At 33.1% G+C, this 25,707-nt stretch overlaps 1 protein-coding gene and 2 long non-coding RNA genes across 7 annotated transcripts; 2 read left to right on the top strand and 1 right to left on the bottom strand.

Annotated features, from left to right (window-relative positions):
• The first annotated feature begins 4,723 nt into the window (after nucleotides 1–4,723).
• On the top strand, nucleotides 4,724–14,635 carry LOC127718522 (interferon alpha-inducible protein 27-like protein 2B). The gene is made up of 2 exons (XM_052224598.1): nucleotides 4,724–4,854; nucleotides 14,142–14,635. The coding sequence occupies exons 1-2, from the start codon at nucleotides 4,734–4,736 to the stop codon at nucleotides 14,384–14,386; spliced, it is 366 nt and encodes a 121-aa protein (XP_052080558.1). The 5' UTR covers nucleotides 4,724–4,733; the 3' UTR covers nucleotides 14,387–14,635.
• Nucleotides 8,717–11,303, bottom strand: LOC127718525 (uncharacterized). 5 transcript variants are annotated; one of them, XR_007989873.1, is made up of 4 exons: nucleotides 11,153–11,303; nucleotides 10,504–10,958; nucleotides 10,244–10,373; nucleotides 8,717–10,178 (listed from the first exon to the last, which is right to left on the bottom strand). It is a non-coding gene; the product is annotated as an uncharacterized LOC127718525 (long non-coding RNA). The 5 variants fall into 5 exon arrangements; XR_007989876.1 differs by lacking the exon at nucleotides 10,244–10,373 and having other exon boundaries at nucleotides 10,439–10,763; nucleotides 10,829–10,958; XR_007989872.1 differs by lacking the exon at nucleotides 10,244–10,373 and having other exon boundaries at nucleotides 10,439–10,958.
• A 5,619-nt stretch (nucleotides 14,636–20,254) lies between the features above and the next one.
• On the top strand, nucleotides 20,255–24,626 carry LOC127718527 (uncharacterized). The gene is made up of 3 exons (XR_007989878.1): nucleotides 20,255–20,329; nucleotides 21,642–21,739; nucleotides 24,000–24,626. It is a non-coding gene; the product is annotated as an uncharacterized LOC127718527 (long non-coding RNA).
• The last annotated feature ends 1,081 nt before the right edge of the window (nucleotides 24,627–25,707 follow it).

Raw genomic sequence — 25,707 nt, 5'->3', positions numbered from 1 at the left:
TGATGTTACTTCCTTCTTTGACTAAGTATGTTAGATTTCGATAACATGGTGTGGTGTGTGCAATACTTAATGGACATTTAAACTCCTCCAAAACACCAGAACCACAACAAGAACACTCTACCATACCATCTGGACTTCAACCTAAAGAGACCTTTTTGGTGTCAATGTACAGCCCTGTTTCCTCGACTTTTAAATTTTGGTGTATCCTCTGTAATAGTATACTCTTATACTTTCTTCTTGCTACTGGTTCCATGAACCTGCCATACTTTAGTGCTGGGGTATTACTAGTTTTTTTCTTTGTAGCCAAGGATCTCACTGACTAATGATTCTGTGTTTTCAGCATTATTTTTCTTCAATGTTTGTGATTTAGTGAAAATAGAATGCATTCTAGAACATGTTATTCTTCCTTTCCTTTGATTAAACCATTCTGTTTTTTCACTTTGACCACGTGTTTCCTTCATAATTTTCTCCCTTTGGGCATCTGTATACTTTTCAAGTTTTTCAAGAACTTCATTATAATCGTGACACTATTCAACAGTCTCTGGTAATGATAAAAGTAAAACCGTCCCCTCAGTAGTAGTGACAGTTTCAGTAGACAGAACATTAAAATCTTCAGATGGTTCATAATTTGGGTTGTTGTGTTGTATGCACTGGAATACTGCAGCATTTTGACATGCTAGTAGTAGGGCATCACTCAACTTCCCTAAAGATGGTTTTGTTCCCTGTGTTGGCTGAAATAGTTGTCGTTTGGTTGGGTGAATTGACTGACTTTGTCCTACAAAATAAAACTGTGAGTAATCTACATGGAACAGTTCATTTCACACAAGAGAAAAATTATGTTAACGTTTCCTGAGTAAAAACAAACGCAGGATTTTGGATAGTATTTCAAACTTTAAGTTTTCAAAGTAAATAAAATGACATTAAAAGAAATTTTATAGGCAAGCAATGTCTGAATTTCCCCAGATGCTTTCTCTACAAGAACCCATGTAGTATGTGGTACATCATTTATACGTTGAGATGCAGTACATTTTGACTTCAAAAAACAATACAGACTATTGTTGTCAATATGATGGTAACACACTTCCTTCAGCCATCCAGACGTGAAATAACTGTAGGCCTTTCCCTACTTATATTCCTTCATTAACCTGTCACTCAGTGATTTGTCTTTGTTTTTCTGAAGGAAGGTTGCTATATCATAGTACATTGTAGGAGGCCACATAGAAACACCCTTGGATTCTGTAATCCATCCACTTGTTAAGTCTATCAAGGGATCTGGAACAATACCTATAAAGAACAAAGGTTTTGTTTAATGATTTTTTTTAAATTTAATTATAACACTGAAAAGCTATTTTTTGCTAGTTTCAAACATAGATCTTTGAGTATAGTTTACATTGGCACTAATATCGATTTTGTCATCAGCAAATTTAAACATAACTAAATTTGTATTCTTTTCAAACGGGATGTATAAAGACACACCCACGTTCATTTTGATCTATAAAGAGGTTAACTCCTAACTATCCTACTGCCTGTCGATACATTTATTTTTGGCATTGCACAAGTCATGTCTTCTTTGACTGTCCATGACGTTTAAATACTAAATCCCCGGGATGTGTTTTAGTTGATTTTAGTCTCTGATGCAATGATTTTTTATTATTAATTGTTTTTGGCTTTTAACTAGCTGTCAGTAACTGCGAGTACTCTTAAATCGTACTTTCTTGTTTATTTGACCTGTTGATACTAATTGTAATGCTTTTTTGATATTTAATGTTTACTTATTCATGGTTATATCTGGTCTATATACCAGCTTTGATAAGTGTTTGGTATTACTATAAATTTTCACTTCTTCGTACTATGAACATCAAATTGTTTATTTTGTAAAAATATTTCCTTTCTTCATTTGAACTGTATACGTATACCTAACAACAAAATTATTTTCATTTACCTGTGTTAAAAGTAATTGCAAATGGCTGATATTTTGGTTCAAGCATATTGTTTTTCTTAAATTGTTTAACATTTCACAGCGGTATGACATGTTACTTTTAATAATTCTTCCCTTGGTTTATTTATTTTGTATCTACATTGTGTTCACTGGTGTTAATATGTCTTTTGATTGCCATTTCAATTGATATTTCATAGTGTGTCTTTCTATGTTGTGATGTTATACTATTGTTTCAGATAAGGGTGAAGGTTTGGTACCATTGAAACGTTTAAACCCGCTGCAATTGTTTGCACCTGTCAGTCAGGAATCTGATGTTCAGTAGTTGTCGTTTGTTGATGTGGTTCATAAGTGTTTCTCGTTTCTCGTTTTTTATATAGATTAGACCGTTGGTTTTCCCGTTTGAATGGTTTTACACAAGTAATTTTTGGGGCCCTTTATAGCTTGCTCTTCGATGTGAGCCCAGGCTCCGTGTTGAAGACCGTTCTTTGACCTACAATGGTTTACTTTTATAAATTTTGACTTGGATGGAGAGTTGTCTCATTGGCACTCATACCACATCTTCTTATATCTATCAACAGGTCATAAATATTCAAGTTATATCAATGAACAGGTGCATAATAGTATTTATTTCTTTCCATTGATCAGTGATGAACCCCACGCTGACAACATTCTGTTCCAATGAATATTATTTCTTCCCCTAAAGTTTTTAACTCTCAATAAGCCCTGTGATTTACCTCATGACCATCTTGAACCAGTTTATTACAAGCAGATATCTACTTGCTTGCCATGTATATGAAGTGTCTCCTTTGCAACTCAACCTGTACATGTTTACTTATGGTCACCATTGTTTTACTTAAAAGAAACTTACAATCAGCTTCCGGTATAGCAGTTAGGCCCTATATATCTTATATTTTTTCACTACAATGTAGAATCACAGTCGCACGAAGCTTTCTAAATTATAGCGAAAAAATGGGGGAATCACATTTCCCCCATTGTTTCGCTATAATTTTGAAAAGCTTCAGGCGACTGTGGTAGAATGTCCAAACATTAATATATACAGGAGAGTCAATCCAGTGTCAATAGCGACACATAATCTATAGAATTATACAGAATGTATGTATGCATGTTTTTAGTTTTGCTGGCTGTGGGCGTGGCACATAATCATGTTCCAGATCCCTTGATAGACTTAAGAAGTGGATAATTACTATAAGAGTACAGTGAGAAATTACCATGAGCAACGGTGTATCAAAAGAGAAAATTATTAGTACAGAGAGACAAGTTGTGCCATTTTTGACCTTAGGATCAGGATCAGGATAATCATGCTAATTGTCTGTGTATTATCATTTTACTAGTAGATTTGAGCTATTGGTATTATGCAAAAATGAAGGGATTTTCATAATTGTAACCTTTTGGTGCTTTCAATTTGTCACAGTACTGATCAGCTTTCAGTTTTCTCTCTTCGGCGGGTGTAGGCACTAGCTTAATCTCCATCAAATGGGCAGAATAAACCAGTGCTACAAGTTCTTCTTTCTTCCCAGATGTTCTTAAACCACGTATTCGAAGATACTGTTACCGGTACCTTGTACCGTCCACCGTTTAAAAGTATCAATCGAGGTGTCATTTTCATACATCTCGATTGAAACCCTCACACCTTCTTCAAAATGTAACCGCCAAAATGCTTTGCTTATCTTCCTTCCGATCCCACTATGCAAAGCGGGAAATCTCCTATGTCTCGGTAGTAATCGAAAAGAGGGACGAAAGATACCAGAGGGACAGTCAAACTCACAGATCGAAAACAAAATAACAACGTCATGGCAAAAAATAAAAAGACAAACAGACAAATAATAGTACAGATGACACAACATAGAAAACTAAAGAATAAGTAACACGAACCCCACCCAAAACTGGGGGTGATATCAGGTGCTCCGGAAGGGTAAGCAGATCCTGCTCCACATGTGGCACCCGTCGTGTTGCTTATGAAACTCCGAACTCGCTTATTGTAACTGTTAAAATTGAGTATGATTATATCGACGCATGACTTTTGTCGTAGGTTCTTTTACCTTCTTTGAATAATTTAAAGACACATTGATCATTATTGTTTTGAAAATTGTTAAATTTCAATAGGAGCTCTGAAATTGTTCATTTCGAAATTGATTGTTGTGAAAAATTATTTGTTGCGTTGCTAATTATGAAGGCAAGCATTCCCTTAAAGCCTGAAGGACAGGAAACAATATATGAGGTACCATATACTTATAATTTATAAGCCAGATGCTCGTATAATATTGTGGCAATGGCACTCTATTTAGAATTGTGTTTTTTTTTTAATATCGAAGCCTAATTTCAAAAGTCTTGGAAATGATGTATGAGCATGTGGGTATATGTCGGAATTTAGTTGTAAGGTCACACTACATTTAATTGTTCTTCATATTTTCTATAAATAAAGGGGCGTTGGCAATTATTTTGTTAATTATCCGCATATGGATTGGAATTAAAAGAAAATTATATCAAATCGGACGCGCTTACTTTTGAATATGTTGAAATGAAAAAAAATCTTTTTCTGGAATCGAGCGATGTTTGAAAATTTTTGATGTAGGCTAGGGTAAATTTCGCAACGGTTTCAATAAGGATAGAGGGAACCTTGTATCATCCCGTTTTTTTGTAGTTCCTTTTTGTAAAGGTTGTGATTTATATTCATTTTATATAGCCATTTTAATTTTGGGAATTGTACTTTTTTATCATTGTGTTTCTCCCTAATAGTTTTTAGATGTTTTTGTCTTATTACCTTTTTTCAAACATGTACTTATTGTTTTTCAGTATTGAGTATATACAAAGACCATTGTATATTAAACCAACAATGGAACAAAAATATATTACAGTCTGTGTATTGTTCGTTCTCTTTGTTACACCTGTTCAAGGTAATATATTCTAGATCAAGGTAGATTAATTTGCTGTCTATTTGTCTTGATTAAAGTTATAAATAAACAATTATTTTAAGCGTAGACACAATTTTATTATAATAAGTAGTATCGGTATACGATCAAGTTATATTAAATTTAAAATTATCAAATTAGTAAACGATCGCTTCAAAAATAAATACAAAAAGCACTAACAAAATTAAAAACCAATTGTTCAGAGAACAATTGAAGGTCTTTCCACCCATAAAGAGCTATTTTGATATAAAAATATTAAAAATCGGTTTAAAATGTCATTTCCAGCGTCAAATGATAGCTTATTGTACGCTGATTCCAAAAATATACGGTTTCTTAACATTTTTTTTAAATAAAGGAGATAATTTGTTATTTCCGGTTTGAAAAATGTTACTTCCGGTATAATTTGAATGTTGACTTCACACTGATTCAAAAAATATATGGTTCTATATACTTTTATATTAAAATAAGTACAAAAAATAGCTACTTCCGGTTTACACAAGGTCACTTCCGGTTGGATTTTTCAAGGTTAAATGGCTTGCAACCTAATGCAAAAAGTCCCATGGCTTCATCATGTATACATATGAAATAAAAGCAAAGGTCAAAATCTAGAACGTCAAATTTACCTATGACCTTGAGCTCAATGTCAAGGTCATAAACCAAGGACCTCAAATCAATAGACCCTAGGTCTTAGTTATATATAGTTAATGAGTTATATCACCATACGCGTATTTTTAAATATAAGAGGGGAGAAAACTCTAATTTTATGTTAGCGCACCCTGTAAACCAAAATGTATGTGTTACGACATGTCGCAACTAACAATTTAGTAATAATATGTTGTCGATATCTTATATGGTTTTTGAAAAGAAGTGAAAATAAGCCAAAATCAAAATTTAGAATATAACCTTGACCTTTGACCTTGACCAAAATATCTTTTTTTTGGGACCAAGGACCTCAAATCAAAAGTCCCTAGGTCTCTATCACTTATGATTTACCAGTTAGAAATTCATATCACTTATATCAAATGCATAAGGGGAAATAACTCTCATATGGAGTCTCCGGAACGCTTCGGTGAAAACCAAATTCAACATCCTAAAGATGTAACGAGCAATTTGGTAAAATAAATTTGTCATAATCTTTTACGGTTGCGAAGGAGTAGTGGCCACAAGAAAAATAGTGTTTGGGGAGATAACTCTTACAACGTAAGGTATTTGGTTACGCGGTTGTCAGTTTTAAAAGCGTATAAACTATACGATATTATATTCCAAATATCTAAGCGACATCTTATGAAACAACAAAACTACGCAAGAAGAAAATTAGGCGGAAGAAAAAAAATAATAATTAAAACCAATTGTTCAGAGAACAATTGAAGGTCTTTCCACCCATAAAGATCTATTTTGATATAAAAATATTAAAATTCGGTTTAAAATGTCATTTCCAGCGTCAAATGATAGCTTGTTGTACGCTGATTCCAAAAATATATGGTTTCTATACATTTTTTTTTTAAATAAGGGAGATAATTTGTTACTTCCGGTTTGAAAAATGTTACTTTCGGTATAATTTGAATGTTTACTTGACACTGATTCTAAAAATATATGGTTCTATATACTTTTATATTAAATAAGTACAAAAAATAGCTACTTCCGGTTTACACAAGGTCACTTCCGGTTGATTTTTCAAGGTCAAATGGCTTGCAACCTAATGCAAAAAGTCCCATGGCTTTATCATGTATACATATGAGGTAAAAGCAAAGGTCAAAATCTAGAACGTCAAATTTACCTATGACCTTGAGCTCAATTTTAAGGTCATAAACCAAGGACCTCAAATCAAAAGACCCTAGGTCTTAGTTATATATGGTTAATGAGTTATATCACCATACGCGTATTTTTAAATACAAGAGGGGAGAAAACTTTAATTTAATGTTAGCGCACCCTTTAACCAAAATGTATGTGTTACGACATGTCGCAACTAACAATTTAGTAATAATATGTTGTCGATATCTTATACGGAGTGAAAATAAGCCAAAATAAAAATTCAGAATATGACCTTGACCTTTGACCTTGACCAAATTTTCTTTTTTTTGGACCAAGGACCTCAAATCAAAAGACCCTAGGTCTCTATCACTTATGGTTTACCAGTTAGAAATGCATATCACTTATATCAAATGCATAAGGGGAAATAACTCTCATATGGAGTCTCCGGAACGCTTCGGTGAAAACCAAACTCAACATCCTGAAGATATAGCGAGCAAGTTGGTAAAATAAATTTGTCATAATCTTTTACGGTTGCGAAGGAGTAGTGGCCACAAGAAAAACAGTGTTTGGGGAGATAACTCTTACAACGTAAAGTATTCGGTTAAGCGGTTGTCAGTTTCAAAAGCGTTTAAACTGTTCGATATCACATACCAAATACCTAAGCGACATCTTATGAAACAACAATACTACGGAAGAAAAAAATTAGGCGGAAGAAAAAAAAAAAATAATAATAATTAAAAACCAATTGTTCAGAGAACAATTGAAGGTCTTTCCACCCATAAAGATCTATTTTGATATAAAAATATTAAAATTCGGTTTAAAATGTCATTTCAAGCGTCAAATGATAGATTATTGTATGCTGATTCCAAAAATATATGGTTTCTATACATTTTTTTTAAATAAGGGAGATAATTTGTTACTTCCGGTTTGAAAAATGTTACTTCCGGTATAATTTGAATGTTTACTTGACACTGATTCCAAAAATATATGGTTCTATATACTTGTATATGAAATAAGTAGAAAAATAGCTACTTCCGGTTTACACAAGGTCACTTCCGGTTCGATTTTTCAAGGTCAAATGGCTCGCAACCTAATGCAAAAAGTCCCATGGCTTTATCTTGTATACATATGAGGTAAAAGCAAAGGTCTAAATCTAGAACGTCAAATTTACCTATGACCTTGAGCTCAATTTCAAGGTCATAAACCAAGGACCTCAAATCAAAAGACCCTAAGTCTTAGTTATATATGGTTAATGAGTTATATCACCATACACGTATTTTTAAATACAAGAGGGGAGAAAACTCTAATTTAATGTTAGCGCACCATTTAAACCAAAATGTATGTGTTACGACATGTTGCAACTAACAATTTAGTAATAATATGTAGTCGATATCTTATACGGTTTTTGAAAAGAAGAGAAAGTAAGCCTAAATCAAAATTTAGAATATGACCTTGACTTTTGACCTTGACCAAATTTTCTTTTTTTAGGACCAAGGACCTCAAATCAAAAGACCCTAGGTCTCTATCACTTATGGTTTACCAGTTAGAAATGCATATCACTTATATCAAATGCATAAGGGGAGATAACTCTCATATGGAGTCTCCGGAAATCTTCGGTGAAAACCACTCAACATCCTAAAGATATAGCGAGCAATTTGGTAAAATAAATTTGTCGTAATCTTTTACGGTTGCGAAGGAGTAGTGGCCACAAGAAAAACAGTGTTTGCGGAGATAACTCTTACAACGTAAAGTATTCGGTTAAGCGGTTGTCAGTTTCAAAAGCGTATAAACTGTTTGATATCACATAACAAATATCTAAGCGACATCTTATGAAACAACAATACTACGCAAGAAAAAAATTAGGCAGAAGAAAAAAAAAAAAAAAATTAAAAACCAATTGTTCAGAGAACAATTGAAGGTCTTTCCACCCATTGATCTATTTTGATATAAAAATATCAAAATTCGGTTTAAAATATCATTTCCAGCGTCAAATGATAGCTTATTGTACGCTGATTCCAAAAATATATGGTTTCTATACATTTTTTTTTTAAATAATGAAGATAATATGTTACTTACGGTTTGACTAAGGTTAATTTCGGTATAATTTGAATGTTTACTTGACACTGATTCCAAAAATATATGGTTCTATATACTTTTATATTAAATAAGTACAAAGAATAGCTACTTCCGGTTTACACAAGGTCACTTCCGGTTGGATTTTTCAAGGTCAAATGGCTTGCAACCTAATGCAAAAAGTCCCATGGCTTTATCATGTATACATATGAGGTAAAAGCAAAGGTCAAAATCTAGAACGTCAAATTTACCTATGACCTTGAGCTCAATTTCAAGGTCATAAACCAAGGACCTCGAATCAAAAGACCCTAGGTCTTAGTTATATATGGTTAATGAGTTATATCACCATACGCGTATTTTTAAATACAAGAGGGGAGAAAACTCTAATTTAATGTTAGCGCACCCTTTAAACCAAAATGTGTGTGTTACGACATGTCGCAACTAACAATTTAGTAATAATATGTTGTCGATATCTTATACGGAGTGAAAATAAGCCAAAATCAAAATTCAGAATATGACCTTGACCTTTGACCTTGACCTAATTTTCTTTTTTTTTGGACCAAGGACCTCAAATCAAAAGACCCTAGGTCTCTATCACTTATGGTTTACCAGTTAGAAATGCATATCACTTATATCAAATGCATAAGGGAAATAACTCTCATATGGAGTCTCCGGAACGCTTCGGTGAAAACCAAACTCAACATCCTGAAGATATAGCGAGCAATTTGGTAAAATAAATTTGTCGTAATCTTTTACGGTTGCGAAGGAGTAGTGGCCACATGAAAAACAGTGTTTGGGGAGATAACTCTTACCACGTAAAGTATTCGGTTAAGCGGTTGTCAGTTTCAAAAGCGTTTAAACTGTTCGATATCACATACCAAATATATAAGCGACATCTTATGAAACAACAATACTACGCAAGAAAAAAATTAGGCGGAAGAAAAAAAAAATAATAATAATAAACAGAACAAAATCAATAGGTCTTTCCATGGAAAAGTGGAAAGACTTAATAATAATAATCAGAACAAAATCAATAGGTCTTTCCACGGAAAAGTGGAAAGACCTAAATATAAATCAATTGTTTTAAAAACAATTGTTAACGGTCTTTCCCCTCCGAAACATGATTGATTGATTGATTAATTGATGGATTGATTGATTGATTGATTGACTGATTGATTGATTGTTTGATTGATTGATTGGTTGATTGATTGATTGATTGATTACACACGTAGGATAGGGTCGCTTGAAACAAGCAAAGACGAAACAAATGAGATCTTGGACCTGTATTAAACACAAGGGACCACAACAAGCATGTAATGGTTGGTTGGTTGGTAGGTAGGTGGTTTGGTTGGTTGGTTAAACACATGGGGCCGATCAACTAGGACAACGCAAAAAGGGAATTGAGAGTCTAGTGCCCGTGTTTAAACACGGAACACGTGAAAAAGGCATTGAGAGCCTAGTGCCCGTGTTTAAACACTCGAGACCTAACTTCTAGGAACACGTGAAAAAGGCATTTAGAGCCTAGTGCTCGTGTTTAAACACTTGAGACCTAGCCTCTAGGAACACGTGAAAAAGGCATTGAGAGCCTAGTGCCCGTGTTTAAACACTTGAGACCTAGCCTCTAGGAACACGTGATAAAGGCATTGAGAGCCTAGTGCCCGTGTTTAAACACTCGAGACCTAGCCTCTAGGAACACGTGGAAAATACATTGAGAGCCTGGTGCCAGTGTTTAAACACTCGAGACCTAGCCTCTAGGAACACGTGAAGAAGGCATTGAGAGCCTAGTGCCCGTGTTTAAACACTTGAGACCTAGCCTCTAGGAACACGTGAAAAAGGCATTTAGAGCCTAGTGCCCGTGTTTAAACACTTGAGACCTAGCCTCTAGGAACACGTGATAAAGGCATTGAGAGCCTAGTGCCCGTGTTTAAACACTCGAGACCTAGCCTCTAGGAACACGTGAAAAAGGCATTTAGAGCCTAGTGCTCGTGTTTAAACACTTGAGACCTAGCCTCTAGGAACACGTGAAAAAGGCATTGAGAGCCTAGTGCCCGTGTTTAAACACTTGAGACCTAGCCTCTAGGAACACGTGATAAAGGCATTGATAGCCTAGTGCCCGTGTTTAAACACTCGAGACCTAGCCTCTAGGAACACGTGAAAAAGGCATTTAGAGCCTAGTGCCCGTGTTTAAACACTTGAGACCTAGCCTCTAGGAACACGTGAAAAAGGCATTGAGAGCCTAGTGCCCGTGTTTAAACACTTGAGACCTAGCCTGTAGGAACACGTGATAAAGGCATTGAGAGCCTAGTGCCCGTGTTTAAACACTCGAGACCTAGCTCTAGGAACACGTGAAAAAGGCATTGAGAGCCTAGTGCCCGTTTTTAAACACTTGAGACCTAGCCTCTAGAAACACGTGAAAAAGGCATTGAGAGCCTAGCGCCCGTGTTCAAACACTTGAGACCTAGGCTCTAGGAGCACACGAAAACGGGTCCGTGCAACATTTTAGTTATATTCAAGTTATGATATTTGTAGGAACATGCAAGGATTTAAACAGGCCTTCAAAAATATCCTTCAAAAATATCCTTGCATCTTCCTTTATAAATGTTCTTTTTTTTATATAGTGCTTCCCGGAATTTGTGTCTTATTTTTTACTTATTGATGTTATTGTGTGTGCATTGTATTCAATTTTGTATTTAATATGGCCCGACCTGACCTGCATGGATCTTTTGTATTTAACCTATGTGATTAATTCTTTCCGTAAAGGGGGAAACCCCTATTTTATTTTAGGTAGCAGGCGTTGCACCGGATGGTTGACATGATTGTGACGTCACTAAGCTGATTGATATACACAGAAAGATAGTTTATTTAATTTAGTTGCAGAGAGAGACGTCGTTCTGACCACACCTATGTATAAAGAATGTGCAAACGGATTTAATTTTCTTTCATTTACAGGTCATTGAAGTCTGATCATGCATGCTTTTTTCGTACACATATTTACGGGAACACAGATTTCATTTTAATGCATGTTTAGACATTTGATTCTAGGATTTTACTACTATTTACGAACCTTGGAGGGAATTCTACGTAATTGATTTTAATTTCTCAATCCAGATTGGAACGTTAAGCGGACTGCACGTGATTTATACTGCTAACGGAAAATATATTTTTTCGATTTTTTTTACAGGTAAACTATTGTCCAATCGCTGACCACTGGTCGACTCATTCATTGCATGCACACAAAAACAATGCTGGTGTTATAGTACTTTAACAAAACGTTTATCGATTAATTTTCAGAAATACATGTACATGATTTGGAGCAGATATTTTATTTTGCAGGAATAGATTTGTATTTTTGTATTTCAGAAACAAATTTATTCATGAAAAAAAGGAGTATTAGCATTTTTATAATATAATAGAAATGGGATTCCTAAAAAAAAAGGGGGGGGGGGGGCTAAATGGGTAGTTGTGGGCATTGGATGATTTACAAAGATAAATTGCATGTACGCATCATGAGAGCTGTGAAGTTTGAAGCTACAATTGATTTTTCCATTTCAGTGGCATGAAAACCCCCAAAATACTACGCGTATTATTTCGACAAATATTCACGACATAAATAATGTCGCGACTCACATTTTGCTCACATTTTTTTTCAATTTTACCCCTAACTTTTTTCTGAGTAAAAGCAGTTTGAAGTGAATGTCAAAATTTAGAACATGACCTTGACCTTTGACCTTGACCTTATTTTCTAAGTTGGGACCCAAGGACATTCAATAAAGCGACTCTAGGTTTATACGGCTTACGGTTTATGAGTTTATATGCATATCACTTATATCAAATGCATAAGGGGAAATAACTCTCATATGGAGACTCCGCAGAACTTTGGTGCAAACCGACTCATCATCTTGAAGATATAGGAAGCACTCTGGTAAAATAAATTTGTCGTAATCTTTTACGGTTGCGAAGGAGTAGTGGACACAAGAAAAACAGTGTTCGGGGAGATAACTCTTACAACGTAAAGTGTACGGTTAACAGGGTCAGTTCCAAAAGCGCAATAACTGTTCGATATCATATGCGAAAAATCTAAGCGACATCTTGCAAAACCACAATACTACGCAAGAACAAAATGTGGCGGAAGAAAAAAATAAAATCTCAGAACAAAACCAATAGGTCTTTCCACGGAAAAGTGGAAAGACCTAATAATAATCAGAACAAAATCAATAGGTCTTTCCACGGAAAAGTGGAAAGACCTAATAAACAACAATCATCTAATCAATGAAAAAAAATGAGATACAGTAACCCAAGGAAACACATACAGAATACAAAAAATAGCTGCTACATATTGAAGATATCTTTCCCGGTTCGTCAATTATTTTGAATTAAAGAGAATAAATATGAAAATATACTAATCGCACGTCTCTTTTTTGATCTGAGGAATAATAAATTAATTTGCGTTGGATTTGTTTTTATATACAGGTGAAACCCTGATGACCCGATTATAACGTAACGTCGTTAAACTTTTCATCATACGAGCAGATTTTTATACGACAATCTTGATTATCATATAAGCATGTATGGAATGATAGATTTCAACAGCTTATAAGGTACAGAGAAGTTCAATAGTATTGATATTATATATCGATCAGGGATTTTTTATATTCGTTTATCAACATATTTCAAATAAATAAAAAAAAACTCTTCAAAGATACCAAGCTTATGATTTTAACGACAGACTCACATTCAATCTACATGAGACTAATCAGTTGTCCTTGAATAAAAAAATTTTAAGGCCTAAAGTGCGTTGAATCGAATATCTTAAGTTTTTAGTTAGTATTTGTTGTATCATAACCCGTGTAGCTATGTTTGATTGGTCGATGTTTAGCACTTTAATTATTCCAGTTAGTCAACGTTACTTTTCGGGTTATTCTTTTATACACAAATAAGAAAATGTAGTTGATTTGTAAGAAAGATACCTAGCATCAGTGCAAATTTTAAATCACGTTCAGAATCACATTCATCGAAAAACTCTACGTTTCTATTTAACTTTCGTTATATCATAACCCGTTTAAACCTGTCGTTACATTCCTCTCAATACGTTATTAAATAACTCTTTACGTAAGTGACTGGCCGATGTATCATGTATATAGCGCTGTGGTTATTCTAGTTAGTTAAAATTACTTTGCGTGTTTCTTTTATAAACATAAGGAGATGAGGTTAAAATACCAATGAGACATGATGACTATTGAAAACAAAGTACTTATTCCTTAATTGTAAATCAAGACGTTTATGATTTTGAAATGAAATCTCTGAATAAATGGTTCATCTTTAAAAAGAAATTTGATCAACTATACCTTTCGAAATGAGTACCATTTAATCTGATGCATTAATATGTAATCATTTAAAAGTAATTTACCTAGCCAAACATTTATGTTTTAAAAACTATATCTCTTTAGGCGATGATGAATCAACAGACAATGAAGAATGGACTTCAGATGATATTTGGTGTATAACAAAGAAATATGGAGGAGCTGCAATATTGGGAGCGGGTACAGTAGCCTTGGCACCCGTTGCACTTGGGGCAGCTGGCTTTACCGGGGCTGGTATAGCGGCAGGATCATTAGCAGCAAAAGCAATGGCAGCCAAAGCTGTTGCCAATGGAGGAGGTGTAGTTGCCGGAGGAGTTGTTGCCACCCTTTAATCTGCTGGAGTGGTTGGGTTAGGCGTTGGTGCAAAAGCTGCCATCGGCGCAATAGTTGGCGGAATATACAGCTATTTTGTTGGAGGGTGCTCAGTAGAAGACATTGATTGTAAATTATGATGTCCACTGTTCTGAATATGTTTTAATTGAATCAATGCTTTGATAAACTCTTACTTTTCAAGTACTGAAGCACTTATTTAAAACGAGAAATACTTAACACCAGAAAATGTAATTAAATATTTCAGAGATTATGCTTTTTGTTGATTTATTGTACTTCTTAAGTTTTTATTAGAATTTATTCCTTTTAGACGATTTAAAGTTTTTCACAATTATCATACATCATCGTCATATCTTAGTGTTTGATGTCCTTTCAAGAATTTAGTGTGAAAATAAGGAGATGCGGTATGATTGTCAATGACATAACTAATCATGAAAACGAAATGACAAAGATATGAATTCGAACAATTTAGGATTTACTAACGAGCTACGACTATAATAATGAGCAAAACCCATACCATATAATAAGCTACAAAAGTCCCCTGTATGACAATATGTAAAAACATGAAAACAACCGGCTTGATTAATTCTACAACAATGAATGAAAAACAAATCCGACGGGGACCAAATATCGACAATCGATCGATTACAGATTCAGTGTTCATGTCTCTGCTAAATGATGCACAGTTGGTCTTGATAGGGCTTGAAAATTGATATAACTAATTGTCTATTGAAAACCACACATTGACTTCTAGATGGGTCATGAGGCGTAATTGATTTCCCATAGCCGGTAATGAGAACGTTTTCTTCTGTAGCTCAGTCCATATCGTAAACTTGGATTTGTATGATGGCTTGTTTCGAAGGTGAGACATTTTCACATATGTGGTTAGATTTTCGGGGTACGAAGTGAGATTCATTTTTCCGTAAATTAGCACACCCCGAAAATCCTTTTGTGATGCGACTCCTCGTGGTAAAAAATCCCTCTTTTTCACACAATAAGTTTTTAGAAAATTTAATACCTTGCATACGTTCAATAACTCCATAGTTTTTACACATTTATTCTATGTTCCTCTCCTTTTTGTTTACGCACAACTTTTTGAGTTCCTCACTTTGAGGTGCATTAGGAATTTTGACCCAGATGTTTTCCATGTTGTTTTCTGTGTATTTTGCGTGTGTGTGGTTTTTTGCCGTTTCAAAATCATATCTCAATGTTTGCATCCATAGTTTAAACATGTTGAATATTATATGTTCTGTCTGCAAGGATATAAGAAGATTTAATATTTTATTTAATGCCGAAATTAGAAAAAGGCTTTTTGGAACGTTGAAATAAGTTGTCTGCATTTCTATTTTCGCGTTTAATGGAAAATTTCAAAAATCCTTACTCTGAAGAAAATTTATAATATCACATATATGACTGCCATTTGTGTCACATGCACAATTATCTAATTATATTTGCTTACAAAGCATCAAATATAGTTATGGAGGGTTAAAAGGTAAAAACAAATATTCCGAACTCAAAACAGAAAGTCCTTAATCAAATGGCAAAATCAAAAGCTCAAACACATCAAATAAATGTATAGCTACTATCATATTTGTGACTTGGTACAGGCGTTTTCTTATATAGAAAATTGCGGATTAAACCTGATTTTATAGTTAACTAAACCTCTCACTTGTAGTCGTATTAAATTTACTTATATTGACAACAATGTGTTAACAAAACAAACAGACATAATAGGTTAAAATGTCCATAATAGGGGTACAGCAGTTTACAATCTTAATCACTATAAAAATAAATACAAATATGTCAACAAGCATATAGACATTGTACATAAGCAAAAACGTAAGACAAGATTACAAAAATTTACCATAGCACAATAACACAATGACGGATTTATCAAATTGATGAATACAATATATATTGTCTTCTGTGTAAATACAAATTTTGAAAATTAGTTGATACCTTAATCACTAGATTGTAATGATGTATTTTACAAGGCTTGAACATACTTTTCGAGATACTTGTTAAATCTGGTGCGCACTGACCTTCAATAATAAAAAAATAAAAATAGCCAAATTCATCTTGGGTCAATCTCACCTGAGGCAATCTTTGATACTTTAGAGGTTTTTTTATCCTTAACTTTAAAGAATTTATTTTGTCAGGTAGTGTGATAAAATGGACGATAAAATTTGATTAAGAAAGTTTTGTTAATAGTTTTGTCACCCAACATTTTGAAAAAGACCCTATGGCGTTATTATTAACCAAGTTGAAGTTATAATCAATCAACCTTATATTAAAACGATTCAAGAGCAATAACTCCTTTAAGATTTCATTGGATTGTTTCAGATCAAATGTGTCACATCTTCACATCAAGGTAAACATTTGGCACTTTTTCTTTAATATATATCTTTTAAAGTGTAAGAGAAGACGATAAAACAAGGACAAGTCAAAATTGAGAATATTAACTTGACCTTTCACCTTGACCTCAAATTTATCTTTGTGAACCAAGGACCTCAAATCAAAATACCTTAGGTCTCTACCACTTACCATTCACGCGATACAATGACATATCACTTAAATCAAATACAGAAAGGGAAATAAGTCTCGTATGGAATCTTCATATCGCTTCGGTCAAAATTGGTCATAATATCCTGAGGAAATACCGAGCAATTTTGTAAAATAAATTTGTTAATTTCTTTTAACGGTTACTAATGACATGCACTAATAATGGAAACAGTGTTTGGGGAGATAACTCTTACACAGAAAAATATTCGGTTAAGCAGGGTTATTTTCAAATGCGCATTAACCGTGTGATATAGATACCAAACATTTAAGCGACATATTGCGAATATGCGAAAAAAAATACACACAAGAAATAAAAGTGGCAGAGGAAGAAGAAAAAAAAATATTCGTAAGGTTTTTCCATATAACATTTCTAAATAACTGAGAAGAAGCTACTTTTGGTTTACTCAGAGTTACAACTGGTGTCCAATCATAGGTTTCTGCACACTGATTTAAAAAATATATGGTTTCTATATACTTTTGACTTAATATGAGAGATAATTTATTTACATCCGGTAAAAATTGTCATTTCCAGACTCATAGGATAGCTTTCTTTGCACTATTCTAAAAATATAAGATTTTGTATACTTTTGTCTTAAATATTGGAAATATCTTTTACTTCCGGTTAAGAAAATGTCATTTTTGGTTTCATAAGATAGCTAACTTTCCACTGATTCCGCAAATATATGGTTTATATATACTTTTCTTTCAACGTTGCTGCATTTAGATTTCATTCGATCAGTTGAGTACTTTAATATATTTACGGGTTTTGAACGTCCTTAAACTACTGTTACCTCTTTTTGTTTCCTTTGCCTGGACTGTCAGTGACCGCTTTTACCCGATGTTAACACCATATATGGTTTAAGGAACTTACACGGACTCTGATGGTGATATAAATGCGTACAGATGAGTGCCAACGTAAGGACGATCAGTATTTGGTAAAGCGACTTACAGTTTGATTATGATAGTCCAAGTTACTAGTATACTTTTTTCGTTAGTAATCATTGTATTTTCGGACAGAAACTACTGCCGCTAAAGCTACAGTGTTTTAACTTAGACTAATTTTGAAAGAACGTCTGTTTTGATGGATATTCAATTGGATATAATTTTCTTTTTCAGATGAATATTCATGTGTTCTTCGTTTAAAGATTTCAATAACCTTAAGTAGATCCATAAGGGTAATGGCACGAGAACACAGTTATTTCGTAATGCATTTCTTTAAGACAAATACGCAAATTAAAAAATTCACACCTGCTCTTTCCAAACAAGATTTTTACAGTGTAGTTTTGGGACAAATGATATCAAATTATATAAAAATCTATCGGCTTCAAGTCAAAATATGAATAATTTTATGTTATGGGGGTCTGTAATTCAGTTTGACAGCTTCAGACATACTAATTTTTTACCTTTTCAAACTGGACCATATCACTACTTTACCTAACAATTCATGTAACAATTTTTTTACATGTAATTTCAACCCCCTACTTTCTTTTTAGCCATAAAATACAAAGCCATAAATTTGGAAGGTGTATACAAAAAACTGGCAAGTTATACATTGTCCACACTAGCTAGGGACTCTATTCGTAGACAACGAAATCGAAGGACGATAACTGTGTCCCCGGACCTAATGGACACTCTTAAAACTCAGTGATATCTTTGTGTCAATCTTTTGTTTTTTCTTAATAAATTCTATACATCTAATGAGTAATGCAAATTAAAGTAATTCTGCGTTTTTGTTACACATGAAAGCCAATTGACGAAGCGAACTATTGCAAAGCCTTACTGAAGCGAAGATTTTTCTCCACTACATTATACTTCCGTGCAAAGTTGCATAAAGCAAAAACATGTGTTCTACCCGCAATTTTCTGGTCCGCGTAGTTGATTTAAGATATCCCTATCTATTTACACAGTAAAGTAGCTACGCCCTTTTTTCCCATTCGTATTACGTTCGTTGGTTCCCATCCGTATTATGTTAGTATTCACCTGTAACACTTCAATCATACAGATTGATAAATTTCGTCTATTTTACAGACTTTAAAATAACAGCAACATTGCTCAGTATAACCACTGTTAGACACATAAATATGATATACAAATAGTATTTGAATTTGTGTAATTCTTTCTCCCTTTAGGCAAAGAGACAGAGAGAGGCATACACTATATTTCAGTTGTGTTCTTTTTTCCCTGCTTGTTTTCATACCTTGTTTGGGTGAATACTGTTTTGTGTTTTGATCATGGTGTGTAATATTTGATCTGAAGGTATATGACTATAGGAAGATGTTGTGCATATCCCCATAAGCTTCATCTGAGCTTGACCTTTGACCTTAATGTCAAAATCAATTGATTTTTTTTTCACTTTTCATCTTTGTAACATAACTGTTTAATTCTTTGACATAGGCTTTTGATAATTTTGATCACTGTTAATGTCAAAAAAATATATATTCTTGTTCGTCAAGGTAAAACATTTTCAGTCCAACTAAAAGTTTATCCTCTTCCGCAGGTAATATACCTTATAAAAAATCAAAACATCATATTTTCTTTTAAACCATTTTTGCACTTTGATGTATCAGTTTCTTAATGTTACAATAAAAGAAAGTATAAGGCAATTATTATACAATTTTTTTTTTTCATGAAAACAAAATATGTTCTTTTACATCCGTTATACGGATTTGAAGAGAAACGTCCGTGTAACGGAAGTTTTAGAACATCTATTATACGGAAGTTCCGTTTTACGGACGTGCTACTATTTTCCCGTAAAACGTCCGTGATACGGATGTTTTACCGACGTATTTTATAATGTCCGTGATACGGACGTAGCTATTTTACATCTGTACATAATGGGGTTCTCTCATTGTTGAAGGCCATACGGCGGCCTATAATTGCTTACTTCTAATTCATTTTTAACTCACTCTAATAGATAAAGGTCTCATTAGCAACCGTATTACATCCCATTTTATGTTAGTATCTTTAGTTTACAGTAAAATGTTGTTATAAAAATAAAAAAATATCTAGTTTTCTATTTAGGGTAGTAACGGGTATTTGGGACTTGAACATTAATGTTTATTTAAGAAATTGTGTATCTAATGCACTTTCTCCGACTCCAAGCATTTATGAATTCCTATTTATAATAAGTATGGTGAAACGGAAAAAACTAAATTGAAAAGACAAACTTTATGTGTATTTGTACTTTCATTATCGTTGTAAATTTTCGAAACCCCATGCGCTGAAGGTTTTTCCAATACTTTATAAAGATAAAAACATAATTAAATATATATGTATGTGCTACGTGCACATTTACCTGATGATATAAATTGTAGACATTGAAACATAATAACAGAGGTTTAAACCGAGGGAATAACTTTCACAGATACAATATATTTCTTCATGTAAGTGCCAACATTAAAATAAGATTAAGATGTAATCGTCAAATTTGTATTGTTGTTATACATAACTTTTAATATTCGATTCTTAAACAACATATGTAACATATATTTTGTTCATTTATTTGAAAAAGTGTGTACTCAATTATATTGAAATCATCGGCATATTGTTGTTGATTTATATTTAACCTATGCAGCTGCTTAGTGAGCTCATATACGTCCGTCTTTATTTTGTATAATTGGATATTTTGTGTTTAACCTGACTGATTAAAATAATTTTGCATCTGAGCTTTAAGTCTGAAAATCTTAATAATTGTTACGATGCATGAAGGTAAACATAACTTGATTAACAGATAACACTATATTTGTCACAAAATACGTCAACGTTAGATGAGTTTTTATTCTGATTTAAGTTTTAACATTTCTGAGTGTGGATCATTAGACGCTTACCCTGTTGATGCAACCGGTTGCGCCTTTGCCCAAACCTTTCGGAGTTTTGGGTCGTCAATGCTCTTTGCCTTTATACAAGATTTGGCCTGCATCTTTTTTCTTTATTCGAATATCACAGATGAGTCTTTTGTAGAAGGAACGCGTGTCTTGCGTACAAAAATTATAAGCCTTGTTTCTTTGATGAGTTTTTTTTTAAAGGTCATGTGATGACCTGGTGTTTTATTTTTTACCTTGATTTTTATGTTCTTTATGTATTTTTGAGATCTGAACGATGGTGAAATATATTATTCTTTCCTTAATCTTTTTGTTTGTAAACTGAATATATCGTAGCATACTTTCAAAAGTATAGTATATGATTTCCTAGAATGATGATGCATATCAAAATTTAACAGTAATGTCACATGGTATTAGATTCTTCTTCTTTATATATTTCTGGTTTTTTTTTCAAATAATTATTTTGTTTATTATTCACACATAGTTCTGAAATACAAATGAATGTACCGAATGTGACTGGAAATGACATGCTTTTCTCAATTACTATTAGTTTGATATTCTATTAGCAAGCAGTTCGCTGATTACTTTATACTTGCTGAATGTATTGTGGCAATTCACAATACAGAGGAATTAATCATGATATGAATACCATTTAACAGCGACCTTCCTTGGTGACACAGGGGCATTACGGGGACCCGGGTTATGAAAGCTTTGTGTTAAAGGCTAAAGGTTTACATATTTTTTAGGCCTATTTTTGTGTTTTCGTCTCTTTTTGTCACTGCGGTGTCTTAAGCTTTCTACCGAATAGTTTTTTTATGTTGTTTTTAGTCTTTTTACTATTTTCTATACACTATCTTTTTATGTTCTATTTCAGTAATGAATATACAAATCCTTTGTATATTAAAGCAACAATGGAACGAAAATATATTATAGTATGTGTCTTGTTTGTTCTTTTTGGTACACCTGTCCAAGGTAATATATAATAGGCAACAGCAAATAAATTTCTTGTCCAACTTTGTTGATTAAAATAGTAAAAACAATGTAATATATAAGTATAAGCTTAAACTATAATTTGTAATAGAAGTCTCGAGCATAAGGTCCAATTCTAATAAAGCTAATCTTTAAAAAAAATTAAGTAAACGTTAACAACAGCAACCAAAAGGTCAAACAAAATAAACAACAATTCGTTGTATGAGTTCTATGATGATGTATCTCCAACTGTTGGGAAATTGAATATAAATTTGAAACTCAATATCATAATTTAAATATTTTACTGCAATATATTGAAGGATATGTAGTAGTAGTATCGTATTATCGTAGTATCGGAAGATAGATCATTGCACTTAGCTAAGTATTTGGTTTTCAAATATACAGCTATCTGCATTTTTGTCAAAAGTGGACATACAACAATAAACGACTCAAATCACGGGAATTATTGAAATAAAAAACGATAATATATTAAGGAGACATGTGATACACAGTTACCAAACAAAACCCACAAAATGTTCAGAATACTTTTCGTTGCAGCTCAATTATAATAAATTCAGAACAAAAATAAAAGTATTGTAATTATATCGATCGCACCTATCCATTTCAATCGTGGAAAAAATAAGTTACTTGGTAGGGTGTTCATTCAATATACAATGGAAAAACTGATGATGTAATTCGGTTTGCTTATACGACAACACTAATTTGTACCTGCATATCTATCATCTATATGCATTCATAGAGCTGGAATTGTAATACATGTGAATTAAGAAAACAACAGATTTTAAGATATATGTATGGTTCGATATTAGGGATATTCTATCATGTAACATGTACATTTTATAAATCTGTTATCAACAGGTCTATAAAAGTGCATAGATTGAAAATAATATACCTTGAATCAATACTAAATGCAAATAACATTTCTTTGCAAATTTAGGATATATTGTTAGCATTGGTCACATCAGAACTCGAATAATCGAATCGACATATGAGGGTTTACAGAATAGAGAATAATGGGTGAAAAAAATAAAGAATAGAGAAAAAAGAACCCCAAAAAATAAAGAAAAGGAAATAATGGGGTGCTAAGATATAAAGAAAAGAGAAAAATAGGCAAAATATAAAAAAAAAGAGAACAATAGCATACAAAATAAAACATACAGAGATAAAGGACCCCATTCAAACCTTCACATATTACGCTAACTACGCTCATAAAATCAGATGTTCTTGTTAGGCAGCTACCATTCATCTTTTGTGTGTTTGTTGTGGAGGTGGCATGTTGTTTTTTTTTCTTCTTTGGACAAACAGTATGTTTCAATTTTTATATAAAAATCTATTTTTTTTCATACAGAAATAAGATTTTTTAGTAACTCAATGTTGAAAATTGTTCCCTGATTTCAATGGAAAAACGCGATTTTGTCAATATAACGGAACATAAACAATTGTCATACAAGTGAGATGTTGAAGCTGTAAAACCAGGTTTCTTCGGAAAATGCCTGTACGTTTGTGGATAAATTCTAACGTTTGATTTTGTCTGTTTTTTATGGACTTCCGCCTTTTTGAATTTACTTTGGCAATCATACCACATCTTCTAATTTTTATATTTGGAGTTAAAAAAAATTCTTAACTTCCTTTTTGAATACTTTCGTCAAGAGCTTAACAATCCAGTAATGTAGTAAAATACACATACCCGAGATGAATGGCCGGCACATTAGTGCTGAACAAGAATAGAATTTATTTTGAGGTTTCTCATAGTATGCATTATAATGCAATAGGACATAAAACATCAGTTTTGATTGGATGGTGTCTCCTGACGGTGGACAGTTGCAATTATTAGGCAGCAACATTTTTGCGCAGTCGCTGTTGACCTTTCTACAATATTTCAAATGTTTTATTTTGAATGTCCTACGACCATTGCATTATAATCACTGTCAACTGCGATTAAACAATTGCAATTTTCTTTATTATTTTCTTTATTTTTTTAACTTGTGATTTTGAATGTTCCTTTGGTATATTTTGCCTCTTTTGCAAATATTCTCTTTATAGCTGCGCTATTAAATGTATGTGCGACCAATTTTCCCAATTGACAGTGGCAACTCTTCAACCAAAGTAAAACTAATTATTATTATAATTATAAATCACCGATCTCAATAAAACATCTCTCAATGTAATTTGAATAGATAACAAAACTCATTAAACTATTTGATGAAAAATAAATGTATTTTAAAAACTTCGAATTCCTTAGGCGGAAAAAAAGAAGGATGGACTTCAGATGATGTTTGGTGTGCAACAAAGAAATATGGAGGTGGTGTATTGTTGGGGGCAGGTACAGTAACTGTAGTACAACATGTACTTTGGGGAATTGGTTTTGGCCCGGCTGGTATAGTAGCTGGGACAATTGCAGCTACAGCTATGGCATTTTCAGCTGCTGCCAATGGTGGAGGCGTAGTGGCCGGAGGAGTTATTGCCACCCTTCAATCTGCAGGAGCTGCTGGGTTAAGCATAGGTTCAAAGGCTATTATCGGCGTCGCATCAGGTGGGATATACAGCTATTTAGTTGGAGACTGCTCGGAAAATGACATTGAATGTAAAGAGAAAGAAAAATGATGTCCAATGTCTTAAATATAATGCTTTCATTGAACCGATGCTTTGATAAATTTATTTTTAAATCTCTCAAACACCTTTTTGTAATTTGAAAAAAAAACTATTGCCAACACTAGAATTAGAATATTATTTGTTGATTTATTGAACTTCAAATATACTATCGTAATACATCATTATACTTACCGATGATTTTATGTTTCTTACGAGTATTCCTATTTTATATTTGTATATAAAAGTCGTATGTAAACAGTGATATACATATATATTCTATTTCTTATGTTAGATATACGTCTTTTATTCTTATTGGAAGATGCTTTAAAGAAAAATCTTTTATATAGCGTGGTATTTATGGTGAGTGGTTAACCATTTCCTCATGACTTTACTTTGGTTGTTTTCGTCTGTTTAACTAATATCTAATAGTTGATTTTTTTTCTGAACCAGATTTTATTATACTTTCTCTTGAGTTCATTTCGTTATTCCACTGATCGAGATTAAAGCATGAGTGGATCTGTTTTAAATTAGGGAGTAAACACACTTAAATCTAGTTGAGCTACTATGTTTTTCCCAAGTTATGAAAAATTAACGGAAGATAGCAAGGAGACATACATGAAGTTGACGTTATACTGACAACTCCGTGGCAAACAAAACAAGATGAAAACATGAACAAGTCTACAAAACAATTCATAAAAACCTTAACACAAGAACTGCAGGTCTTCCAGTATAGTAAACAATTCCTGCTCCACATGAAGCACCTATCATGTTCGAAACTGCCTAAGTCGTATTCTATTGTTTTATATCCTTTATAGAATTCAGTATAAATATAGGTGGATGTAGTATGATTACCAATGAGACAACTATTTATATTATCAAATACAGGAGTGGGACAAGAACAATTTTAGTTCATCGCAAAGCGTTCAACAATGACCAAAACCAATGTCGTTTAGCTAATTATAAAAGTGTCCAAGTGTGATAAAACATACCGAATTTACAAAAGAGAAAATCAACGGTTTGATTTATATCACAAAATATAAGAAACACAAGTACGAATGAAAACAAAAAACGCCAACCACTGGATTATATGTTCAGTGTTTATGTACGAATTCGGTAGTAACTGCTTTAAATTGATGCACACCTTGTCTAAATTTGGAACACATTTAACATATGAAAGATATAACGTTTACTTCCAGGTGTATTTCATGTTTTTTTGTTTTTTTTTTTTTGTTTTTTTTTGTGTTTGTTATTTGTGTGCTATCTCATTAGCATAGACTGCCTGAATCGTATTTGACAAATCTTTGCGGAATTGTCGGTGTTTAATGCTCTTTAACCTGGTTTTTGATTTGGTTTTCAAA

The sequence above is a fragment of the Mytilus californianus genome, unplaced genomic scaffold, assembly GCF_021869535.1.
Source record: "Mytilus californianus isolate M0D057914Y unplaced genomic scaffold, xbMytCali1.0.p SCAF_10, whole genome shotgun sequence".
In the NCBI taxonomy this organism is placed as follows: domain Eukaryota; kingdom Metazoa; phylum Mollusca; class Bivalvia; order Mytilida; family Mytilidae; genus Mytilus; species Mytilus californianus.
This window is presented reverse-complemented; position numbering and strand designations above follow the sequence as displayed.